The following is a 22,445-nucleotide window of genomic DNA, read 5'->3' on the forward strand; positions in this document are numbered from 1 at the left end:
GTAGTTAAGTAAAGTTTACCTATTGCAAGCATCTAATAATAACCAAACGCTAAAAAATTATATTAACAGTATATTGTATATGATAATAATTAAACAAATTATAGTATAACAACAGTAAATTATCCAGTTTAACTAAACTAATTATAACCAAAACATAAATCAGTGTGTCCAAGATACATCATCTATGCACTGGGACGCATCGTCAATGATGTATCATGGGGTCACTGATTGTCTCGGATCTTTCAACATCAGACACCCTTGCCTAGGTGACCCAGCTGAGGTTGATCAGACCCCAGCTTGCATCCCGGTATACATTACCCACAGATCAGCCCTCATTATCCATAGCCCTCTAGTGGCTTCCATCTTCTGCAGCTTCACAAACGGACTTAGGCCGTACTCACACTAGGTACAGTTGCCTTGAACCGGGCCAAAGCACGCTTGTCCCCTCTCCCGTCTCCCCCAACGGCCCGCACTCACACCACAATCGGGCCTGGGCACGCTTACATCATCGATGCTGCGCTGTTCAGTGAGAAGCGCTGTCACTCAGCAGCACAGTAAAGATTTCTCTACTTATATCGTTTCAGTCAGTTTGATATGCAGTGACATGCAGTCAAATATTTCGCCAAACAGTCCTTAGGGATGCGGGGACACGCAGTCAGATATTTCGCCGAACAGATCCGCCACTTTTGGAGTTTGTGTTTTTAGTAAAGTACGGCAGTTTGCGTTCACTAAACAGTAAGAATGATAAATAAATCCATGTGAAACAGTCGCTTGAAAGTCACGTCTCGCTTTCAGTTTCGGGCTTTAGCGCGTTTTGCACTCACACTACAAATGTACCGCGCCAAAGCCCAAGTGAACCCCGCTCAGGTCCACCTCTTCCAACCGGGCCAGGGCCGGCCAAGTGAACCGTGCTTGAGCCCGATTCAGCGCACTTATACTTCTCAAACGATCCGGGAAACGGGCCTGGGCATGGTACGGATGGCATAGTGTGGCCCTCTTCTTAGCTGCTACTGCTAGGCCTAGTTGGTTGAAGACTTTACGCAGTGAACGTCCTGCAAACCTTCTAAAGCCCACCGATCTTGTCCTTTGCAATTGGCAGAGTTTTGGGGCAAGATGGTACCTACCAGAGATGATGGCATTGCATAGGCTGTCTGCCACTGCCTTCAGTACTTGGTCATGCCACCAATGGTAGCACCCTTCTGCCAGGGCCTTTGGACAGCTGCTCAGTAGGTGTTGTAATGATCCCCTACCCGAGCATAACTGGCATGCTGGAGTCTCAATCTTGCCCCACACGTGAAGGTTGGCTGGACTTGGTAGTGTATCGTACACAGCCTGGATGAGGAATCGGATGTGCTGGAAGTCTGTGTTATGTTTTTCCAGGTGATCTTACATTGTAGGCTACCCTCCTACTTTGTCCATGCTCCCTGCTTCCTCAGACCCACTTTCCTCCTCACTCGCTCTTCCTCCATGCCAGCTTGAACTTCTTCCTGGATTCCTGGGTCTTTGGGAAAAATCCCAAGTCAGCTCTCCCTGAAGCCAGTGTGCCAACCAACTCCCTCTGCCTGAGGCGTGACTCCGCCACCTCCACTCCAATGAACCGCCAACCTATCCAGCATATGTTTTACATAGCGTATGCCCTTCCAGCTGCAACCCAGTACTGGGAAACACCCATACACATGCATTCACACACATACACTATGGCCAATTTAGCTTATTCACCTATACCGCATGGCTTTAGACTGTAAGAACGCGAACATGGGGAGAACATGCAAACTCCACACAGAAATGCCAACTGACACCGCTGGGACTCAAACCAGCAACCTTCTTGATGTGAGGTGACAGTGCTAATCACTGAGCCACCGTGTCGCACTCCATTATAATATAATACAGGATGATACGATATGATATAATATGATGGAATATAATATAATATAATACATATTAAGTATATATTAAGTGTCTTTGTTAAACATTGTGTTGTCATAATTTAATGATGCTACAATAGTTTACGATAACTTTATAATATAATATAATATAATATAATATAATATAATATAATATAATATAATATAATATAATATAATATAATATAATATAATATAATATAATATATCAATCTGTATTGCGTTTTAGACTTTTATTTTGAAATAAAAGAATCCTGACGGTAATTAGTGTGTGGCAGTATCACTTGTTGGCCACTGGATGTCCCTCTAACAGGCGGATTCTGCTTCTAGAAGGTGTCGTGCGCACGCGCTCTGACGCAGGCTGGCGCTGGGCAAGGACATAAGGAGAGTGACATTTGTATAACGTTAACAAGAAACTCGCATTCTTTCCTAAATCCCACATAAATTTTCGTCAGCCACATTTGGATACTCCCACACATCTATGCACAGCGCGTTGACGCTCAACAGCATCTCGTATGATTCACTGAGGACAGGTATGCTTTTAATGTTTACAAGCAAATGCAATGCAAAGGTATGAAGACTAACGTTAACTGAATAATTACTCTCTGTCCAACTTACACGGGACACAAATGACCCACTTATATCACTTAAGGATATACCCAGAGGCTTGTTTTATGGTGTTCTCGTTTAGGAAAAGCTGTATTGTATATGTGAGCTCAGAGTTGACAGTGTTGATTTGTAAAGTGTGACCAAAGCGTGATGTGCTGCTTGTGATCACTGTAAAAACCTGCTATACAGTGACATTATTATAGGATTTATAACATTAATACGAGGTCGAAGGTAATCCAAACAGCAGCATGCTACACGTTTTATTCAGTTTTAATTTATTTTAAATAGGAACTATGAGTTAGTTCACCCAGAAATTAAAACATATTCAACATTACTCACACATGTGGTTCTGACCCTTTTGCCATTGAGGTAAAGTTGGTTTTAAGTTCACACATTTGTGCTTTAACCTTCTTAACCCTTTAGCTGCCTGCTCTACCAAACAGTTGACCATATTTTGACTCACTGTTTTAAATGACTGGTTTAAAGGTTTACACACAGCATTGTTGGTTTCAAATCCAACAAACATAATCCTGTTATGCACTACTACACTTGATCTTTTGAACAAACAAGAAAACATGTTAAATGAGAATCTGAAATATTTTATGGCATACTTCATAAAAATAAATATGATATAGTATTTAAAAATGTTTTATTTTGATAATTTTTTTAAATATATTGCTCTTACACTTCATATTTTCAGATGTTTCATAGTATTCATTAATTCCAGTACTTTTACCATAAACCAACATATCAACCTCTACCAAACGGTTGATATTTTAGAAATTATGCGATGTGTAAAAAAATGCATTCAGTGTGTTCACTAGCAGCATTAAGAGTTGAGTAATGCAATCCAAACATTTTTTTTGTTGGTGGGGCAGTTAAAGGTAATGTCAAAAAAGTATTCTTTGCAAATTCTACATACGGGAGTCATATTATCAGACTATCAATGTACAACATTGTTTAGTCAATTGAATAACACAGATTTTCTTTTCAAGTCACTCTTACATGTGATTTCACATTGAATATTCAAAATATCATGGTTAACATTATGGGAATCTTGTTATATGTTATCACTGAACAAATGTTCAAATATAACACCAAATTTCTTAATTTTTATCTCCTTTGTTGAACACAATGTAAGATATTTTCAAGAATGTTGGAAAAAGCAGCTATTAACATCCATAGTAGGAACAAAATTGAATGGGAGTCAATGGCTGCTGCTTTTCAACATTAATATTAGGGCTGCGCTATATTTAAAACATTTGTCATTGAAAAAATGTACAAAAGCACACACATCACTTTTAACTGTGTGCTCAGCCAAAACGCAAAAAGTGCAAATTATATATTCAAAAAGGAACACCAAAGCTCCAAAAATGCAAATTTAGTAAATTAAAAAGGCTGACACAAAGCGTGTAACGTTTCGAGCACACAGCTCTTCATCAGACAGTGTTCCTCACATAAAGGTGCTCCTTTTTGTTCACTTCCAGATCACATGATCTCCTATTATCTCACAACAAGAAAAAACGAAAAAAAGACACATTTACAAATTATACAACTTAAAAAAATCCCTTTTCTTTAATAATTCTTTAATGTTTAATTAGGTGTTTCCTCGTTATATTATGTTTTCTATAATTTGTGATGCAGTATTTTTGTTTGTTTCTTTATTTTCGGAGATCATCTGATCAGAAAGTGTACAAAAAGGAGCACCTTACTGTGATGAACACTGTCTGAGGAAGAGCCGTGTGCTCTAAATGTTACACTCTTTGTGTCAGCCTTTTTAACTTAATACATTTGCATTTTTAGAGCTTTGGTGTTGCCGCATTGTAAAATGTAAAAATTTGACATTGCAATATTTTTTTATGTGCGATATATATATTGCGTTTAATTGAAAAGTAAACAAAATTCAGACATTCAGAACCTGTAATCGATTTTTTTTTTCAGGGACAATTTTTTCAGTTGCGTATGGAGTCACATGACTCTGCTCTGTTAAAGGCTGAGGCTGATTCATACTTCTACTGCCACTTTGCTGTCACATCTGATCTCTGGTCAAGTGAGACGATGGATCCATTCTTGAGCCTTACTTTGCACTACGTTCTCGATAATTGGATACTGCACCAGAGATGCTTTGAGACGGCACATTTTCCATTACATTAAAATTATTATTTACATTAAAATATTTGTTTACAGAAGATGCTAGAAATGCACTGTTAAAAACATTATTTACAGGATACACAAGTTATTTTATTTAGAAGAGATACTGCTTATTTTCTACTTTTAATAAGAAAAACTTTGAAAATAATTTATTTTGTTTCCAAAGGTGCAAGTTATTTATGTTTACTTTTTAGAAGAAGTGACTGTTGGTTTTAGGCAGTGTGTGTTTTAATTTCAGTTGTTCAAAGTCGATGTTAAATAAGTAATCAGATAGTTGTGTGTGTTTCCGTCAATTATTTTAAAATTAAGTGATGCACCCTTCATTCAAAAATCTCTCACTGGTAATATGTGAGCATATTTACTGTACAAAATTTGTCAGTGAACTCTGAGAGCAAAACATTAGTAAAATAATTCTTTGTTAATCGTAATCGAGTTGAAACATTAATTAATCGAGTTTTTGATTTAAGGCACAAATCGCAGAGCCCTACAATATATCTAATATATTGCGATGTAATTTCACCAGATGATTTAAATAACTCTTTTTGCAAAGACTTTAGATTGATTTAGGATGATTTTAAAAGAGAGTGAAATATGAATATATTTTATGTAATCTATTATATACACAAACAAAATACAGTCATAAATCAACACAATGGAGCAAAATTAAAATAAACCATGATATATGGTTTGGTCTGGGGAGGGTCTAACAGTATTCGGTTACAGAAGTTAAATAATGAAATGAATATTAACAATGCATTGTAATAATTATATAAATTGTTCATAAAAAATGTTTCTTTATTCGTTATTAAAATGTTTTGAACTTATATAAAATGTTCACCCAGTCACAGATCTTAAAGACACATGCAGACAATTAACTTTCAGTTTATTATGCTTAAATTCTCCACAAATCTCATGTGTTTGGCTCCTGGTCATCTGTAATCATAACTCAACATTGCATATCTTGCGATGTGAATATTGCGGAGACACAGTTCGCGATATTGATGTTCAAACGATATATTGTGCAGACATTATTAATATCCTAATGCGTGTTAAAATGCTAAGAAACAAACTCAAACCTGTTTGTAGCACACAGAGTGTTAGCGATTAATAAAAAAAAAATCATATTTGGGTGAACTATGCCTTTAAGGTTTTGAGGCAGCTTAATTTGACATATCCTTAAATGTAGGATCATATTTAGACGCTCAAAAAAATTTTTTTATTTGTTTTGACACTGTGATAATGTTGCTTTTGCACCTTTTATACCTAACACTTGCTGCTGCCAATCACACATACACACAAACTCACACACACACATTTAAGTGAGCTGCTGCAGGCATTTAAATATGAAGAACACACCCAATGCTTTCTAGGTAGGCAGCTCACTGTGTTACCAGACATTACTCTAGTTCATTTTCTTTGCTATTACTGCCTCTCACATGTCATGTGATTCAGCAGCATGCGAGTTAAACAACTAAACTGTAAACTAAGTGTAGGTTACTGTAGGTTATATGTAGCTGTGGGGTATGTTTAAGCTTTTGATCTGTATTTAAATCTGTATGACTAAATTAGATCTCGTTTAAAATGAATGGTCACCACTATTAAATTGTGTGTATAAGAAATCAGTAAGATAGCATTCACTTTATTCAGCAAGGATGCATTACATTCATCGAAATTAGCGGCAATGTAGAATGCTACAAAAGCAATTTATTATTGCCTAAGTGGGATCAGCTTATTATGAAAAATAAGAAATAGACTTTCCCTGAGCTTCCAATAGGTTGTCAATTGTCGTTATAGGTTTACGTTTACACGATTTGTACGGGATATGTATAGGATTACATTTACGTGATTTAAAATTGAGAAGGAAGTAAATGGAAGTAAATAATGGAAGTAAATAGAATGGAAGTAAAGCAACAAAACAACTAAAAATATGTAAATCATGTGACAATCTCTAGTTAATCTAAAGTATGCAATTTATTTATTTAGAATAAAAGAGATAGAATAGAAAATAGATTTGAAAGAATTAATATAAGAGGGCCAGAGTTTTAGATGCAATTAAAAAGTCATAGAGAGTGTTACTACTGACAAAAAAGATCAATCTTGAGACAATTCTTAAGAAAATTAAAAAGACTTGATTGTCTTACTTGATTATCTTATCATTTAAATTAATAATACACACATTTTTCTCTTAATTTATATGTTTGTTAGTTTTCAGTAAACTACTGCTTAGTTCATTCCTTCACTAAATAGCTTGTGTTATATTTAAAGTAATTTAAAAGCAATTTTGTCTGCTTTAGCATTAATTAGGAATAAGTAGTTAACTGTTATTATAGGTTTATATACAAAAAAAAAAAAAAAACTAAATAAAGACATTTTTACTTAATCTTTTTATAAATAAAAAGTATATAAAAATATATTGATAAAAATATACATTGATAAAAAATATATATATCAGGGATAACATATTCTAAACCTACAAGAAAACAAAAGATAAAATATTATAGACCTAAAAACAATTAAATAAACTAATTTTAATTAAATATTTGCTTATTAGTACTTTATTGTTCATTGCTGGAATCAGAAAATGCATATTCATTCTTATTCATGCTAGCAATAAAATATTACAGGCCAAATAAGCAAAAACAAATGAATAAATATTAATTATTATTTTTAAACAGGCCTATAAATAAATAAATAAATAAATAAATAAATTAATTAATTGTAATTTTCCAATTAAATTTTCAGTGGACCATTTATTTTATTATTAACAATAAAATAATACTTTATTATTAATTCAAATTAAATAAGCATTTTATAAATTGTTAATGTTTTTCTCATCTTAAACTCTTAATTTCTTTAAAATTAATCAGAATATAAATTATAACTGGAAAAAATAGTCTTAGAGGAAAGAGAACAGCACATAATTGCAATAATTTACACACACACACAATTCTAATTTTTAAATGCTATTTTTCTGCTCTCTCTTTAGGTTCTGGAGGACTGAATTCACACTGTGAATGAACGAATAATTAGAAGCAGTGGTGGATGGGAGAGCGCACCTTTCTTGCTGTTGATGTCATCTTTCTAAGACTCGTCGAGGTGTCCTCAGCACCCTGACTTGAATGGCTGTGTGCAGAGGGGGCGTCTCTCTTTGGGTGGGGTGTGTCAGGAACCATGGCGGAAGGCAACCAATGACAAAACAGTGCTGGAATTTATGTCAGGTACACAAACTAAACTAATGTTTGGAAAATCCTGTTCGATTCATTTGGTTTGACCAACATACCCTCATGTTGTAAAATGTTATGTAGTGTAGATCCTCAAAATGTGCATGAAATTTCATAAATAATAATTTATGATATTTGCAAAAAAATACTTTTCATCGAAAAAGATATTATGTATGCATGAAAGGATTTTTGTTAACCCTTTATTTTAAGGCACATTTAAATTAATAGTGCGAATTGTAACTTAAACTAAAATGTTACCAGATCTTTGTTTTAACTGACACAGATACCCAGATTTGTCACTTGCTGACTTTTTTAAACTATTGTTATTAAAATTGATCACTGTTTTGTCAAATCTTAAACTAACCAATAACTCATTTATCATATGCATCCACAAATTATTTTCAGTGAACATGGATCTATTTAATCTTATTATTATTCTTATCATCATCATCATCTAACAGACTATATTTTGTAGACATTACATTTTGTAAGTCTTTAATTATTTTAACCCTAAGAAAATAGACTAGATTATGCAACAGACATTATATAACTAAGTGTTGTAATGCAATTAATTTAACTAAATATTTTTAGTTAAAGTCAGTTGGCTAGAAAATCAAACGTTTTAATTTTGAGTTATTCCTCCAAATATTGTTATAACTCTTCTGAAGTTACAACAGCCGTGTCTAAAAATTTTTATTATTTTATATTGTGCAAAAATGCTGTAATTATTAAAATTTTCATTATATTATTAATCATTAGTTTACAGAAAAAAGATGAGTTTCACTCAAATGCATAACTATTATTCATAAATCCAGAGATACCAAGATCTTTTTTAACAGTAATAATAAGAAAGGTTTCCAGACCAACAAAGGAATTCTGATGCATCATAGAACACATAGGGTTTGCCCCTTATAATTTTTTTTTCGTGTTTGTCAGATCAAACAAATTTTGTTTAAAATAAAGGATTTTTATGTCTGGGTTTTGCTAGTGAAATTGAACTCTGGTAGGACAAAAAATCAGGTAAGTTATGCTTTAAAAGGGTGGGGGTAAACACATTTTCACACAGGGCTAAGCAGTTTTGGATTTTGTTTTCCCCTTTCAAAACCGCATGATGAGTTTACTTGTAGGGATGTCCCGATCAGGTTTTTTTGCCCTCGACTCATAGTCATTTGATTTTGAGTATCTACTGATATCGAAACCCCATCTGATACTTCTATAAAGCAGAGCGAAGAAACAGATCCAGGATGTTCTGATTTTGTTTATCGTTTTTGTGGTGCCTTATCAGGTTTGTTGTGTTAAATGTAGCCTTTTTCTTTCCACTTCTTGCAATCCCAAGTTTACATATCTCACAGTTTGCTATGTTAATGTTGTCGTCATTAACTGTATAATACCTTCAGACCACAGACATACTAGCAATTTTTGCTTCAAGCTGCTTCTGTGTTCTACTTTGCCGGCATTTAACCAATAGCATCTCTGCAATAAAGTAATATCATGCTGCACGCATTGCTGATTCTGTGTCTCAGTAAAGAAAGTCTAAGTGTGCCGTTGCATAACTATAGATGTGTTAAATTAGAATATACAAATATATTCAAGTCTTGATCGGGAGGTAACGTCCAATTCTGATTGAGTCTGATTAGCCTGTACGTGTGATTATCCTGTTTGTCCAATCTAATCATGCTCTGTCTGATTTGCAGACAACCGAGTTTCACTTAAATGACAACTGTAGGACCCTGAGCAGTGCATCATGGGCCTTGGCTCCTCCAAATAGTCTACGTTACCTGTCCATTAAACAGCCAGCCCTGTCCCATCCCTTCCACCATGCATGTCAGCCCAACCGATCGGCCAACCTCGAAGAAGAGGAATGGGAAGAGACCGTCAGCTTGCAAGTCCTGTTCAAACCTGGAAGAAGCCATGAGCAGCACATGGTGGTGGAAGAGCCCTTTATTGGGCCTGCCAAATTAAGCGAGCTCCTTGCTCTGGGACCCAACAGACCTTTTGACTTGCTTTTTCCTTTAACCACTGTTGATGGAAGCAGGGAGGATGATATTAGCATTATTGGAAATGCAGGGACTGCGGAAAAGGAGCTGATGGAGTCTCCTTCAAGCTCCTTCAGGAGTCTCTTTGAGACTGAGGGATGTCCTGCGCCGTTTATGCTGGGATCTCGCTTCTATTGTTTTCACTCCTCTGTTTTGGAGATCGGGAACCAACCAGGAAAGGGACAAGATGAGTGGAGCTTCTATCCAGCCCTCCATGTCACACATTGCAGCCGTGATGAGACTGGGAGAGCGGACAAGAGCTCCAGCCAGAGAGACATGGAGAATGAGGAGAAACTGGCCCTGATGCATGAGAAGCTGAGGGTGGAGGTAAGATCAGTTTAAAGCGATAGTTCAGTAAAATATAAGAAATTTGACAATAATTTAGTTATTTTCACATCATCAAAGTGTATTTTTTTTCTTGAGTAGAAAGTAGAGAAGATTTTGAGCTGTAAATGTGTTCCTTGGTGTTTTTAAAAATGCATCCTAAAGGCCCTGGTGTACTTCAAACAACGTTTTCTTTTTTCATTTGAGGGCATAAGGAAGTTTAAAAAGGCTTAATGGTGCTACCAGTGTGTGCAAACTCATAAAAAATTGGAAGAGACACAGTCTGACACACTTGCATTCACCTCAGATATTCAACCTTACTTCAGTGCATTTTTAAGCCCAACACAGGTTAGATTTCTCTCAGTAAATGTAAAAAATAAATAACTTGAAATTAACTAAGGTGGAACAATAAAACAAACAACCACGTGGCGTTGATCTTGTGATGCTGGTCTTTAAATGATATACATTTATATTTACATTTATTGCACTTAATATGTAAAGTTAATCCTTGTTTTTTATGAATGTTCATTAAATAGGGATATCGTTGTCAAGGTTGGTGTGGGGAAAGGAGCGAGGACTCAAGTGCAGGGAAAGTGATGGGTTTCATTAATAATAAAATAAAATAAAATAAACAGCTAAACAAACTACCCTGAGGGGGGAAACATTTACAAAACAAACAGATAAATAAATAAACTGGGCTGGCAGGGAAGAGCACGGCTTGACATGACAGGACAAAGTGACGACGAACTTTCACAGGACAGCGGCTATGAGGGGACTAATAGCAGAAAGAATTAGGGCCTACTCACACTATGCTATCCGAACCGTGCCCAGGCCCGTTTCCCGGATTGTTTGAGAAGTGTGAGTGCTCTGAATCGGGCTCAGGCACGGTTTACTTGGCCCGGTTGGAAGAGGTGTGACAGAGCATGCTTCACTTGGTATGCTTGTAATGTGAGTGCAAAGCACATCTGAGCCCGAAACTGAAGACGAGACATGACTTTTACAGGATTGTTTTTATATGGATTTAATAATCATTCTTACTGTTCAATGAACGCAAACTGTCATAGATTATTAAAGACGCAAACTCTTGACTGCAGGACAGCTGAACCTTTAGCAAAAACAAAGTCCTGCAGCACAAGGACTTTATGATAATTTATGAGTGTCAAAAGTGGCTTATCTGTTCGGCGAAATATTTGACTGCGCGACACTGCTTATCAAACGACTTAAACCAGGGGTGTCAAACTCAATTCCTGGAAGGCCGAAGCCCTGCACAGTTTAGTTCCAACCCTGCTCCAACACACTTACCTGTAGGTTTCAAACAAGCCTGAAGGACTCAATTAGTTTGATCAGGTGTGTTTAATTAGGGTTGGAACTAAACTGTGCAGAGCTGCGGCCCTTTTGGAACTGAGTTTGACACCTGTGACTTAAACGATATATCTAAAGAAATCTCCACTGTGCTAAGCGAAAGCGCTTACTGAACAGCGCATTATCAATGACAAGGCGTGCCCAGGCCGGAATGTAATGTGAGTGCAGGCCACCGGGGGAGACGGGAGAGGGGACAAGTGTGCTTTGGCCTGGTTCAAGGCAACTGTACATTGTGTGAGTTTGCCCGTAAGCAAACAGGTGAACAAAATAACTAATAATGGGTTAACAAGGTGGGTGGGACTAGACAATTGACAGGAGAGCATGTGACAAATACAACACAAGCCATGTGCTGATGAGAAAACGAGATTAGAACACTCATTAGCCAGAGAACTCATTAGCCATGTGTTCACAATAAACATGATACTAAAGCATGTGGCGCATGTAAACATGAACCATGTGCTAAACACAACACCAACAGAGGACTGAATGCAGGACACGAGTACATGATAAATAAAAACACTCACTGTTTATTCAAACATGCAACGTGCAAAATTCATCCCAGCACCAATCGGAACCAACTAGAATGAGAGGGAATAAGAATGCTCGACCCGAGAAAACTTGGGCCAAGCACAACATACAAGACAGGACAAGACTAGTGTCTGGACTCTGCCACCAAAACAAGAATTCACAAGACCGAAGTGGCAGAATCCTGACAATAGTTGTCTCATTATAAATTTTCACATACAGTTTTTATTTTAGGAAAATATAATATTTTGGCCTTTTGGGAAAATGAATTGCACACCCTTACTCCAGTGTGAAATTATGTAAATTGTTGTTTTGGATGTTGTTCTCCTGTCTGATCCTCATTGAATGAGAAACAAATCAGAAGGAAGAAAAAGTCCCAGAACACGCCCACTGATTGAGTAATTTCCATGCACCAATTTTAGCACAAAGGTGTTTAGGAGCTGAAACAAACTCCCCCAGGATTTCACTTTAGTGAGCTGATTTGCCAAAACAATCTTTAAAAAGAACATTGTTTCAGTTGGCTTTTGTTTAAAATGTTTGAAATTCAGTTCAGCTTCATCAGCTTTATTTATTTATTTCCATTTCAATTCATTTCCATTTATTTACAACTTAAACTAGACCTTCAGCACATAGTATTCAGCGTGTAGATAGCTGGGGCAGAGTTTCTTTTTTTTCAGTATTGTTTGAGCTAATGCATTTATGTTTTCTACATCTTTGTCAGATTTGATTGTTGATTTCAAAAATGTTACATGGAGGTCTTCAGTATTCAATGTAATCTTGATTATTAGCTTATGTTCTACATTGTGTTTCAGCTGCCCAGATTCTTTAGGAAAAATCATGACTACAGCATATACTCTGAAGATGTTGAGTTCATCAATGGTCTTCTGAACACCAAGACAAGGTAAATGGTTTCTATATGCTTTTAATATTTTCGATTTTAGGTCCCAGGCTCAATTATACTTGCTGTCACTGAACTTCACAGTGACTATTGTTCACACTTTGTTGGTTAGACGCTGCCAATAAATGGGTGTGGCAAACCCAGAAATTGATAACAACTTGTGTTTGCAGCTAATAAAGCAGTCAAGAATGTGGAAACAGATTAGTCTCAAAAATAACACATTTACAAAATAAAATTCACATTTACATAAAACAATTCACATTTACAAAATCCAATTTGTTAACACAGTATTTGTGAATTCACAAGTAAATAATCATAAATATTTAATTAAATATAACAATCTTTAAATTGTGTTTTGAATTTGCAAACTGGATTTGTGCATTTTTTTATTGTGTTTTGAATTTACGAATAGATTTTCTTATTTGTGAATTGTTTTTTAAATTTACAAATTGATTTTCTTATTTTTGAATCATGTTTTGAATTTACGAATTGGATTTTCTTATTTTTGATTCATGTTTTAAATTTACGAATTGTATTTTCTTATTTTTTTTATTGTGTTTTGAGTTTACGAATAATTTTCTTATTTTTGAATTGTGTTTTAAATTTATAAATTCATTTCTTATTTTTTAATTGTGTTTTGAATTTACAAATTGGATTTTCTTATTTTTAAATTGTGTTGAATTACTGAATTGGGTTTTCTTATTTTTAAATTGTGTTGAATTACTGAATTGGGTTTTCTTATTTTTAAATTGTGTTTTGAGTTTACGAATTGGATTTTCTTTTTTTTTTATTGTGTTTTGAAATTACGAATTGGATTTTCTTATTTTTGAATCATGTTTTGAATTTACGAATGGGATTTTCTTATTTTTGAATCATGTTTTGAATTTAGGAATGGGATTTTCTTATTTTTGAATCATGTTTTAAATTTACGAATTGGATTTTCTTTTTTTTTTTAATCGTATTTTAAATTTACGAATTGGATTTTCTTATTCTTTAATCGTGTATTAAATTTACGAATTGGATTTGTGCATTTTTGAATTGTGTTTTGAATTTACGAATTCGGTTTTGTAAATGTTAATTGTGTTTTGGATTTATGAATTTTATTTTGTAATGTGATGTTTTTGAGACTGATCTGGCTCCATAAACAAAGCTTGTTGGCCAACACAATGGAAAATATTCATAATATTTTTATAATAAAAGTCTTCATGTTTGAGAAAAAATATATTTTTGTTGCCTCAAGCTTTGATTGTGATTTGTTTGATAAACAATAATGAAAGCACATCATTAAAAACCTATTTAAAAGAAAAAAACTATACATTTGTTGTTTTGAAGACATTTTGTTCTTTGAAATTTAGTCTGATAATAGGGATGTAACGGTATCAGAATTTCACAGTACGGTAATACCTCGGTATGAATGTCACGGTACGGTATTTATTGAATCATTTACAGGAAAAAACTAAACTTAAGAAAATACTCCAAAAAAGTGCCAAAAGTGTCAATAACATACAAATTAGCCATCTATCTGTAAGCTTTGAAACAGGAACTTCAATTTTAATAACAAAAAAATATTAAACCATGTAAAAAAATTAAGTTTCAATTTAGTATTGTTGAAATCTTATCACATTCAACATTTAATTGAAGTGCTGGTCATCTTTGCCTTTTTTGTTTTAAAATTTTTTTATTCAAAAATACATTTTTGTAATCAAACCAAAAAGCCATTTTGCAATCACAATAATCAATATTTGTTTTGACTGTCCCAAGTTTTATCTGTTTAAAAGTGTTTTGAATGAAAAACATTTCCCCCAAGCGCAGATATGACATTTGTTTCCTTAGGTTTATTTCCAATCCTATTTTGTAGCTTTGAAAGTGCTTGTTTGAAAATATTAAGCTTACAAAAAATTCCAAGCAAAATGTTTCATGTTTTAACACTTGCTACAAAAATGTTTTAAGGAAAACAAATCAGCTAACTACACAGGGTAAAAACAACTACTGTAGAATGACTGGTGGTGGTTACTTTTCAAATCGGCACTTGTGATCTAATGTTTTTGAATCTTCTATCTTGTAGGGGTCGTGTGGTGTACCAGCTGACTCTAACTCTTTGGAAATTGATGTGTCTCTTCTACTATGCCGATGCTCAGCTGGAAGTGCTGAAGCTGACCAAGCATCCAGAAGACGGCTCCATCAAAGCTCGCTGGAGAGTCAAAGGCCTGCCCTTCCACTCCATTCTGGTGTTTTTCTATAAGAAAGACAAGAATCACCTCTACAGGTGAGACATGCAGTGACAACCTGCCACAACTATCTCATGTTCATCATGCTCATCATTGTGTGTAGTCTGATTGCTTTTTTTCCTGACAGAACATATGATGCATTCTCCACCTTCTACATTGGAGCTGATGGACGAATACATTGCCATAAAGTTGAAAAGGTGAGGTTTGCTTGAAACTGCATTTAAACGAATATATTCTCATATTTTTAAGCACTGCACCCTATCCTGACTAGCTGAACAGCTGGAAAATGCTGCACAGCCAAACATAAACAAAACCTATTTTCTACCAATGAGATTTTTCTGTGAGTGAAGCTGCTCAAAAAAAAAGCTCCAAGCTACCAATAGACATAGTTTGTGGTTAAAACGCTTTTTTAAAAGCATTATATTTCTGATTTAAAAGCATTATTGTCTGATTATGATATTTATAAAATTTGCAGCATTTCTGATGAATTATATCAAAGCTTGTTGTTTTTAAGTAATAAATTGGCAGTGTAGATATATTAAATTAACGTCAAATTCAACATGTTCCATATATTACACCGTGTTGAAAATAACATGTGAACTCATAATGTTTTAAACAAATCGTCACCTTGGAATTATAATGTTCTATCTGCGTTCTGAATAATTTTGAGATATTGAGCTTCAAAGTTTTTGAATGTAAACAACTTATAAAAGAAGATCCCAAGATGTAAATAAGTTGTCATTTAATAAGAATATGTCAATAACTTAATTTTGACAAATGTCAGATAAAACCTTATAATTCTAAGGTGACGACATGTCATAAATGAAACTTGTGTTTAGTGACATACAAAGGACTTTTTGAAAATCATACGTAAATTAAAATGAACAACTTTATTGTTCTGTTCATTATTACTAACTGAGTCCGATGCGTATTAATCAATCCATTACGAAAAAACGCTAAACATTTCGGAGTCAGTTTAAGCAGTGATACTTTGGGGTTTGTTTGTACTTTGTGTTCTCAACTCTCCGCCACATTCTGTCTTTATTTTATGCACTGTTTGTCATGAAGTTATCTGTAGCTCCAATGATGGCATTCTGTATCTAGCCTTTTGCTTGTACAGTGGCTCTGAAGTGTCAAAACACTTCTTAAATTGCTTCTTCTAATGCGAAAAGCAGAAAAATGCTATTTATTTATGACAGATGAACCTCGGTAGATCACCATAATCCCTGGTTAACTTGTGTATTTTTCTTATGATTATTATTTAAATCTTCTATTTATTTATTTTATTTAATTATTTGACTATTTACTGTTTTTTTTAGTAAGACTTTGTTAAGAATGATGGTCCAGTAGTTCATGAACAGCGGGAAAATAAGCATTGAACTTGTCATGTTATTTCCTGGGAATAATATTTCTAAAGGAGCTGTTGCATGGAATTGTTCCAGATTTTGGTAAAAGCCCAAACAATACAAACATAAAAATAAGAAAAAGTCTGAAACATTTTAATGGTTCTGTGGGTCTCGTCTATTAAATCAGATCTTCATTTAGTATTTTCTTGTGGATTCGTCAAATGATTGGCTGGGTCATTTTGCAGCTTGATTTTCTTTCTCTGAAAGCATTTGAGAGTTTCCTTAGCTGTGTTTTGGATCATTGTCTTGCTGAAATGTCCAGTCTGGTTTAATCTTAATCATTCTGCTAATGTAGATGTTGGACTGAAGCAGCTCATATTAATTTGCAATGATGAAGGGTAGAGGGTTGCTAAAGAACTACTGGGAGATTTCAGCTGCTGTCTGGGAATTCACTGCCTTAATACACCTCCCTTTCTTCATGTGTTCAATACTTTTTCCTTGTGTCATTTCATTTTATTACACAAATTAATTTGTAAACTAATTAGATTTGTTTTCTTCTCATATATGGATTTCTTTGGTTGTTACCAACATCTAGTGGACATTTCAAGTCAACTGCACCTTTAGAAATGTTTTCTGAGAAAAATGGTGATGTGTTCAATACTTTAGTTTAGTTCAGTTTATTTGTTTACAGGGTCAATGCACACTAATAAACATTACTGTAAAATGTGCCAGAATTAGCCAAGAATGGCTATTTTTCATCCGTAGACCCCTTACAGAATGTTAAAAAGTCACACCTAAAAGAGAAGCACAACATTAAACATTAAATACACTTTCATATAAAAAATACAGTTAAAAAAGTAAAGAAAAGAAAAAAGAAAAAAAAAGAACAGACTGATGGCAGCAGAGGACAAAAAGCCAAAGACAACAGTACAAATGTGTCAAGAATACAGTCCTAATGCTGACAATGCTGATTTGTCAATAATCAATTTTTAACATGAGACTGAAAAGAACGAAAAGTGCATGATCTTCTAATTGTTGGTGGGATGGAGTTCCATTCCCTAGCAGCTCTCACTGAAAATACAGATTGACTGAATTTAGTTTTTTTGAGAGGAGTAATGCAGTCCCCTCTGTCACCTCCTCCAGTAGTTCGTTGAGCAGTCGTTCTAATATTTACAAACTGATTTAATGGTGAAGTCGGGTTATGTAAAGTCTTAAACCTTAAACAGATATGTACATATTTAATTAAATTTTCCCAACTAAGCAGGTTGTATTTCAAACAATGGTGATATTGAACTGATTTCTTATCAAGGGTTTTTATGGATTGTTTGTATAAAGATTCAAGTGGCTTCAGAGTAGTGATGCTGGCTTATGACCAAGTGGTTAAACAATAAGTGATGTGAGAAATGATCATGGACTGATAATAGATTAGGGCAGCCTCACATGACATCTGATCACGAATAAATCTAAAATTTGCTAAACTGAATCTGACCCGGTTACAAACCTTTTTAACCTGAGACTGAAATGATAGTTTTGAATCTATTAAAACTCCAAGGTACGTGTACTCCGATACAACTTGTAATCTTTCCCCTGATACAAATACATCTGGTACTACACTTGGCCTACCATTCTTAGAAAAAAAAACATACACACGGTTTTAGAGATGTTCAACTGTAAACAGCATTGATCTAACCAGGCTGAAAGATGTACGAGTGATTCTGTGAGTTTGTCTGCAACTTGTAACACACTACTACCATGAATAAATATAACAGTGTCATCCGCATACATTTGTATGTTATTGTTAGGACACGTAGATGGATGATCATTGATATATAAAGTAAAAAGTAAAGGGCCCAAAATAGATCCTTGTAGAACACCTGTGGATATACCTAGAGGGGCAGATTTGTAATTTTGTATATTAACACACTGTGTGCGACCAGACACGTAAGATTCTATCCATTTTAAAGTTTGTGGTAAGAAGTTAAAACCAACTAATTTGGACATGAGAATTCTATGATTTACAGTATCAAAAGCCTTCCTAAAATCAAGAAACACAGCCCCAACGATACCCCCTTTATCTAATAAAGACTTTACTTTTTCAGTAAAGTAGCAATTTGCCATCTCACTTGAGTAGTTTGCTCTGAAGCCAAACTGCAATGGATGTAAAGCAAAAGAACTATTATTTAAGTAATTTGTAATTTGTGTGGAACTATTATTTAAGTAATTTGTAATTTGTGTGGAACTATTATTTAAGTAATTTGTAATTTGTGTGGAACTATTATTTAAGTAATTTGTAATTTGTGTGGAACTATTATTTAAGTAATTTGTAATTTGTGTGGAACTATTATTTAAGTAATTTGTAATTTGTGTGGAACTATTATTTAAGTAATTTGTAATTTGTGTGGAACTATTATTTAAGTAATTTGTAATTTGTGTGGCTATCAGTTTTTCTGCAATCTTTGAAACTATAGGTAAAATACTGATAGGTCTGTAATTACTAGTAGAGTGTGGATCGCCACTTTTAAATATAGGCACAATGACAGATGATTTCCAAGCACTGGGGAACATCCCCTGAGAAATGGACAGATTAATAATTTTGGTGATCGGCTTTACTAGAGACTCACTAATGTTTTTTAAAAGTATCACATCCATCCCAAATATATCCTTTGCTCTGGATGATTTAAGAGATGTAATTGCTCTGTTGACGTCTGATTCGGAAACTAACCCTAGAGAAAAAGCTTGTTCTACTGTATTTACTTGATGAACTTCTGAATAATTGGGAGAAAAACACTGTGTGATTGAAACTACAGAGTCCACAAAATAATTATTATTTATTTAATAATTATTTTGAATAAATTATTTCCACCGCTGTATATACTAACATTGATTAAGTATGAATAATCTTGTCAAGTATTTATTAATCACAGGTCAACATCAGCTAATGCAACATTAAAATCTAAAGTTGTGCTTGTTAACATTAGTCAATGATGAGTTAACATGAACTAACGTTATTTAAATTGTAGAACATTAACTAATGTTACCATAGATGAATAAATACAGTAATAATGTAATTACTAACATAAACAAAGAATTAGTCATTAATTTAACTAATAGACCATTTTATTACTTTCTTCCTCTTTTAAGCTACAGTTTATGTTGTGAGCATCATACTATGATTTTGAGGAATATGCTGGTTGTGATCATCGGTTATTTATTTATTTTTTTTTTATATTTGTTTAGTTAATATTAATGCAAAAAAGAGCCAATGAAAACAAAACTGTAACTATAATATTACTGTTTATTTCTGTTCATCCAGGTAATGGAGGCTCGTCCACCTCTGCTGCCCAAAGTGGCCTCAATGCTTGGCGGGGCTCTGGTGGCCCTGGGCATTCAGGAACACCGTCCCGCCCTCAACCTGCTCCCACTCCTGCTGTCCTCCCTCCGACAGGCCCGAGCCTGAGCCGAGAACCTGCGCTGATTGGTCACACCATTAAAAAGACTGTAAAAGATGTGGCGCTCTATTATGTGGGTTGAGTAAATAAGATGTTGATAACCAATTCCTTGGGGGAAAAAAAGATTGCAGAAGTAAGCCGGAACGAGTTAAAACTGATCTCACTTGAAACAATCTTCTAATTTCCATGATATGAATATCACCAACCCGATATCATATTTGGTTTGGATTGTGATGGGAGCCTGTATTTAAGATTAAACTCCACTCTTAGCCCATTGTCTGAGCCATTGTTAGCTAAGAGGTTAACTAGCGCACAACCAATAGGTTTTGATGAGCCTGTAAATTACCATACAGGTCGATTCAGAGCTGTCTGTAAATATATTCAGGCTTCAGAAAAGGTTTGATGAAGTTTGTAAGAAGGCAAGCTGGGATCTAATAGGAATTGGTCATGGGATGATATTTAAAGAGATAGTGCAGCCAAAAATGAAGATTTACTGTTTGTTTACCCTCAGGACATCCAAGACTTTTTTTTTTGTCTCAGTTGAACTTTTGAAGTGATATTTTATCTTATGAAGTGATTCTGAAGTGACAATATTACAATATGCCTGCATATGTCATGTTGACTCTCAAAAATGCTGGGAACAATTGATTTCGGGTAGAAACTTTAAAGGATCACTCCACTTTTCCATACTTTTTTTTGGAAACGGGCTCATTTTTCAACTCCCGTAGAGTTAAACATTTAAGTTTCGCCCTTTCTGAGTCCATTCAGCTGATCTCCATGTCTGGTGGGAGCACTTTTAGCTTAGCTTAGCATAAATCATTGATTTGGATTGGACCGTTAGCATGTCTCAAAAAGTGTTTTTATAATATTCATATTTAAAGTGTAACACTTCTGTAGTTACATTGTGTGCTAAGAGTAACAGCAAAGTTGCTATTTTCCAGGCCGACATGGTTTGGAACTATACTTGCAATGCTGTTACCTAGCTTGTGTGTGCCTGCTTTAGCCATGGTACAGCAGCAAAGTTCCTTATCATATTAGAATGAGAGTGTAGTCCCTATCCATATAAGCCTATAAGATAGCAGAGCTTCATTTTCCATCTGTCATACATTATAACTACAGAAAGTCAAACTTTAAATAGGAAAATTATTCAAACTCTTTGGTCTAATGCTAATGGTCTAATCTGATTCAATGGTCTATGCTAAGCTAAGCTAAAAGTGCTCCCGACAGACCTAGAGATTAACTGAATGGATTCAAAAATGGTAAAACTCACCTGTTTAACTCCTGGGTCATAAAATCAGCCTATTTAAAAAAAACAAAAAAAACAAAGTAGAGTGTTTGAGAAATGTTCTAGAGAAAAGTCGGGCAGTCTGAGGATAAGCACAGTTTCATTCATGTATGCGCTATCACTTCAAGAGCTCGTCAGCTTACATTATAATAATTCTATTTTTGTATTTATACATTCATTTCTGCTTTCATCAGTTAATTTAAAAGACAAAATATGTTTTGTTTGGTAGCAGAAGTCAACAGAAGTTTGCTGCCTTTTTCATGACCTTTAAGGGAAAGTGATGCCAGGGACTGCCTTTGAGAGTTTAGTTTCATGTCTGCAGACTTGTTCATGCTTCTTTGTGTAGTTTTCAGTGTGTAATAAGGCAAACGGAGTAAGTTATTAACCAGTTTTACTCCCTGCATCTTCTGCGTTGCCAAATCCGCATTGGTTATAGCTAAAACGCCATACCGTCCAGCAAATTAAAGCACTCTCATAGGGATTCTTCACCATGAGATGAATATTCTGTCATCGTTTTCTCGCCCTCAACCTGTTTCCTTTGTTTTAGATAAAATATGAGATTTTAAAGAATGTTGGAAACTAGACCAACCCTGACCTTCATCATCCTCAATCCATACTGTCAGCGTTGGTTAACAACATTAACCTTTCAATGGAAACTGGTATTGAGGTTGAGTATATTGATGATGTCATTTTGGGTGAAATAAATCCACGTTTTTTTTTTTTCAAAGGTAAAAATCTTTCAAATATGTTCAAGGTTGCGTTTGCGGACTCTGGGTTGTTTTTCTTCCACGTTGATCATTTGCTCAATATTTGACTGTGGGATCATAACGCACCACAATCTGTTTTAACAAGTATCGTCAATTGCTTTAGGTTCCTGTAATAAAAGTCATAGAGCAGTTTAATGGACTTCCTGTCACAAAGTAGTCAGAACTCATCTCTGTCTCCAGTGCTTGTGCTTTTAGATTAACCAAGCATGAAACGTTGTCACTCCGCAATCCGTGCGATTCACTTGCAAAGAGTCTGAATCTGTTGAGGGATTCATGTCAAACAAACATGGCCGTGAGTTCGTTGTTCTGGTGTGATCATTTCTGAGCTATTACCACCCCA

The 22,445-nt window shown here is 34.7% G+C and overlaps 1 protein-coding gene across 1 annotated transcript; it reads left to right on the forward strand.

Moving 5' to 3' along the window:
* Positions 1-2,175: 2,175 nt before the first annotated feature.
* si:ch211-215a10.4 lies at positions 2,176-20,318 on the forward strand. The gene is made up of 7 exons (NM_001082846.1): positions 2,176-2,437; positions 7,651-7,882; positions 9,580-10,248; positions 12,945-13,033; positions 15,096-15,296; positions 15,386-15,455; positions 19,918-20,318. The coding sequence occupies exons 2-7, from the start codon at positions 7,784-7,786 to the stop codon at positions 20,059-20,061; spliced, it is 1,272 nt and encodes a 423-aa protein (NP_001076315.1). The 5' UTR covers positions 2,176-2,437; positions 7,651-7,783; the 3' UTR covers positions 20,062-20,318.
* Positions 20,319-22,445: the final 2,127 nt, after the last annotated feature.

The sequence above is a fragment of the Danio rerio genome, chromosome 19 (genome assembly GCF_052040795.2).
Source record: "Danio rerio strain M-AB ecotype USA chromosome 19, GRCz13ab, whole genome shotgun sequence".
NCBI lineage: Eukaryota > Metazoa > Chordata > Actinopteri > Cypriniformes > Danionidae > Danio > Danio rerio.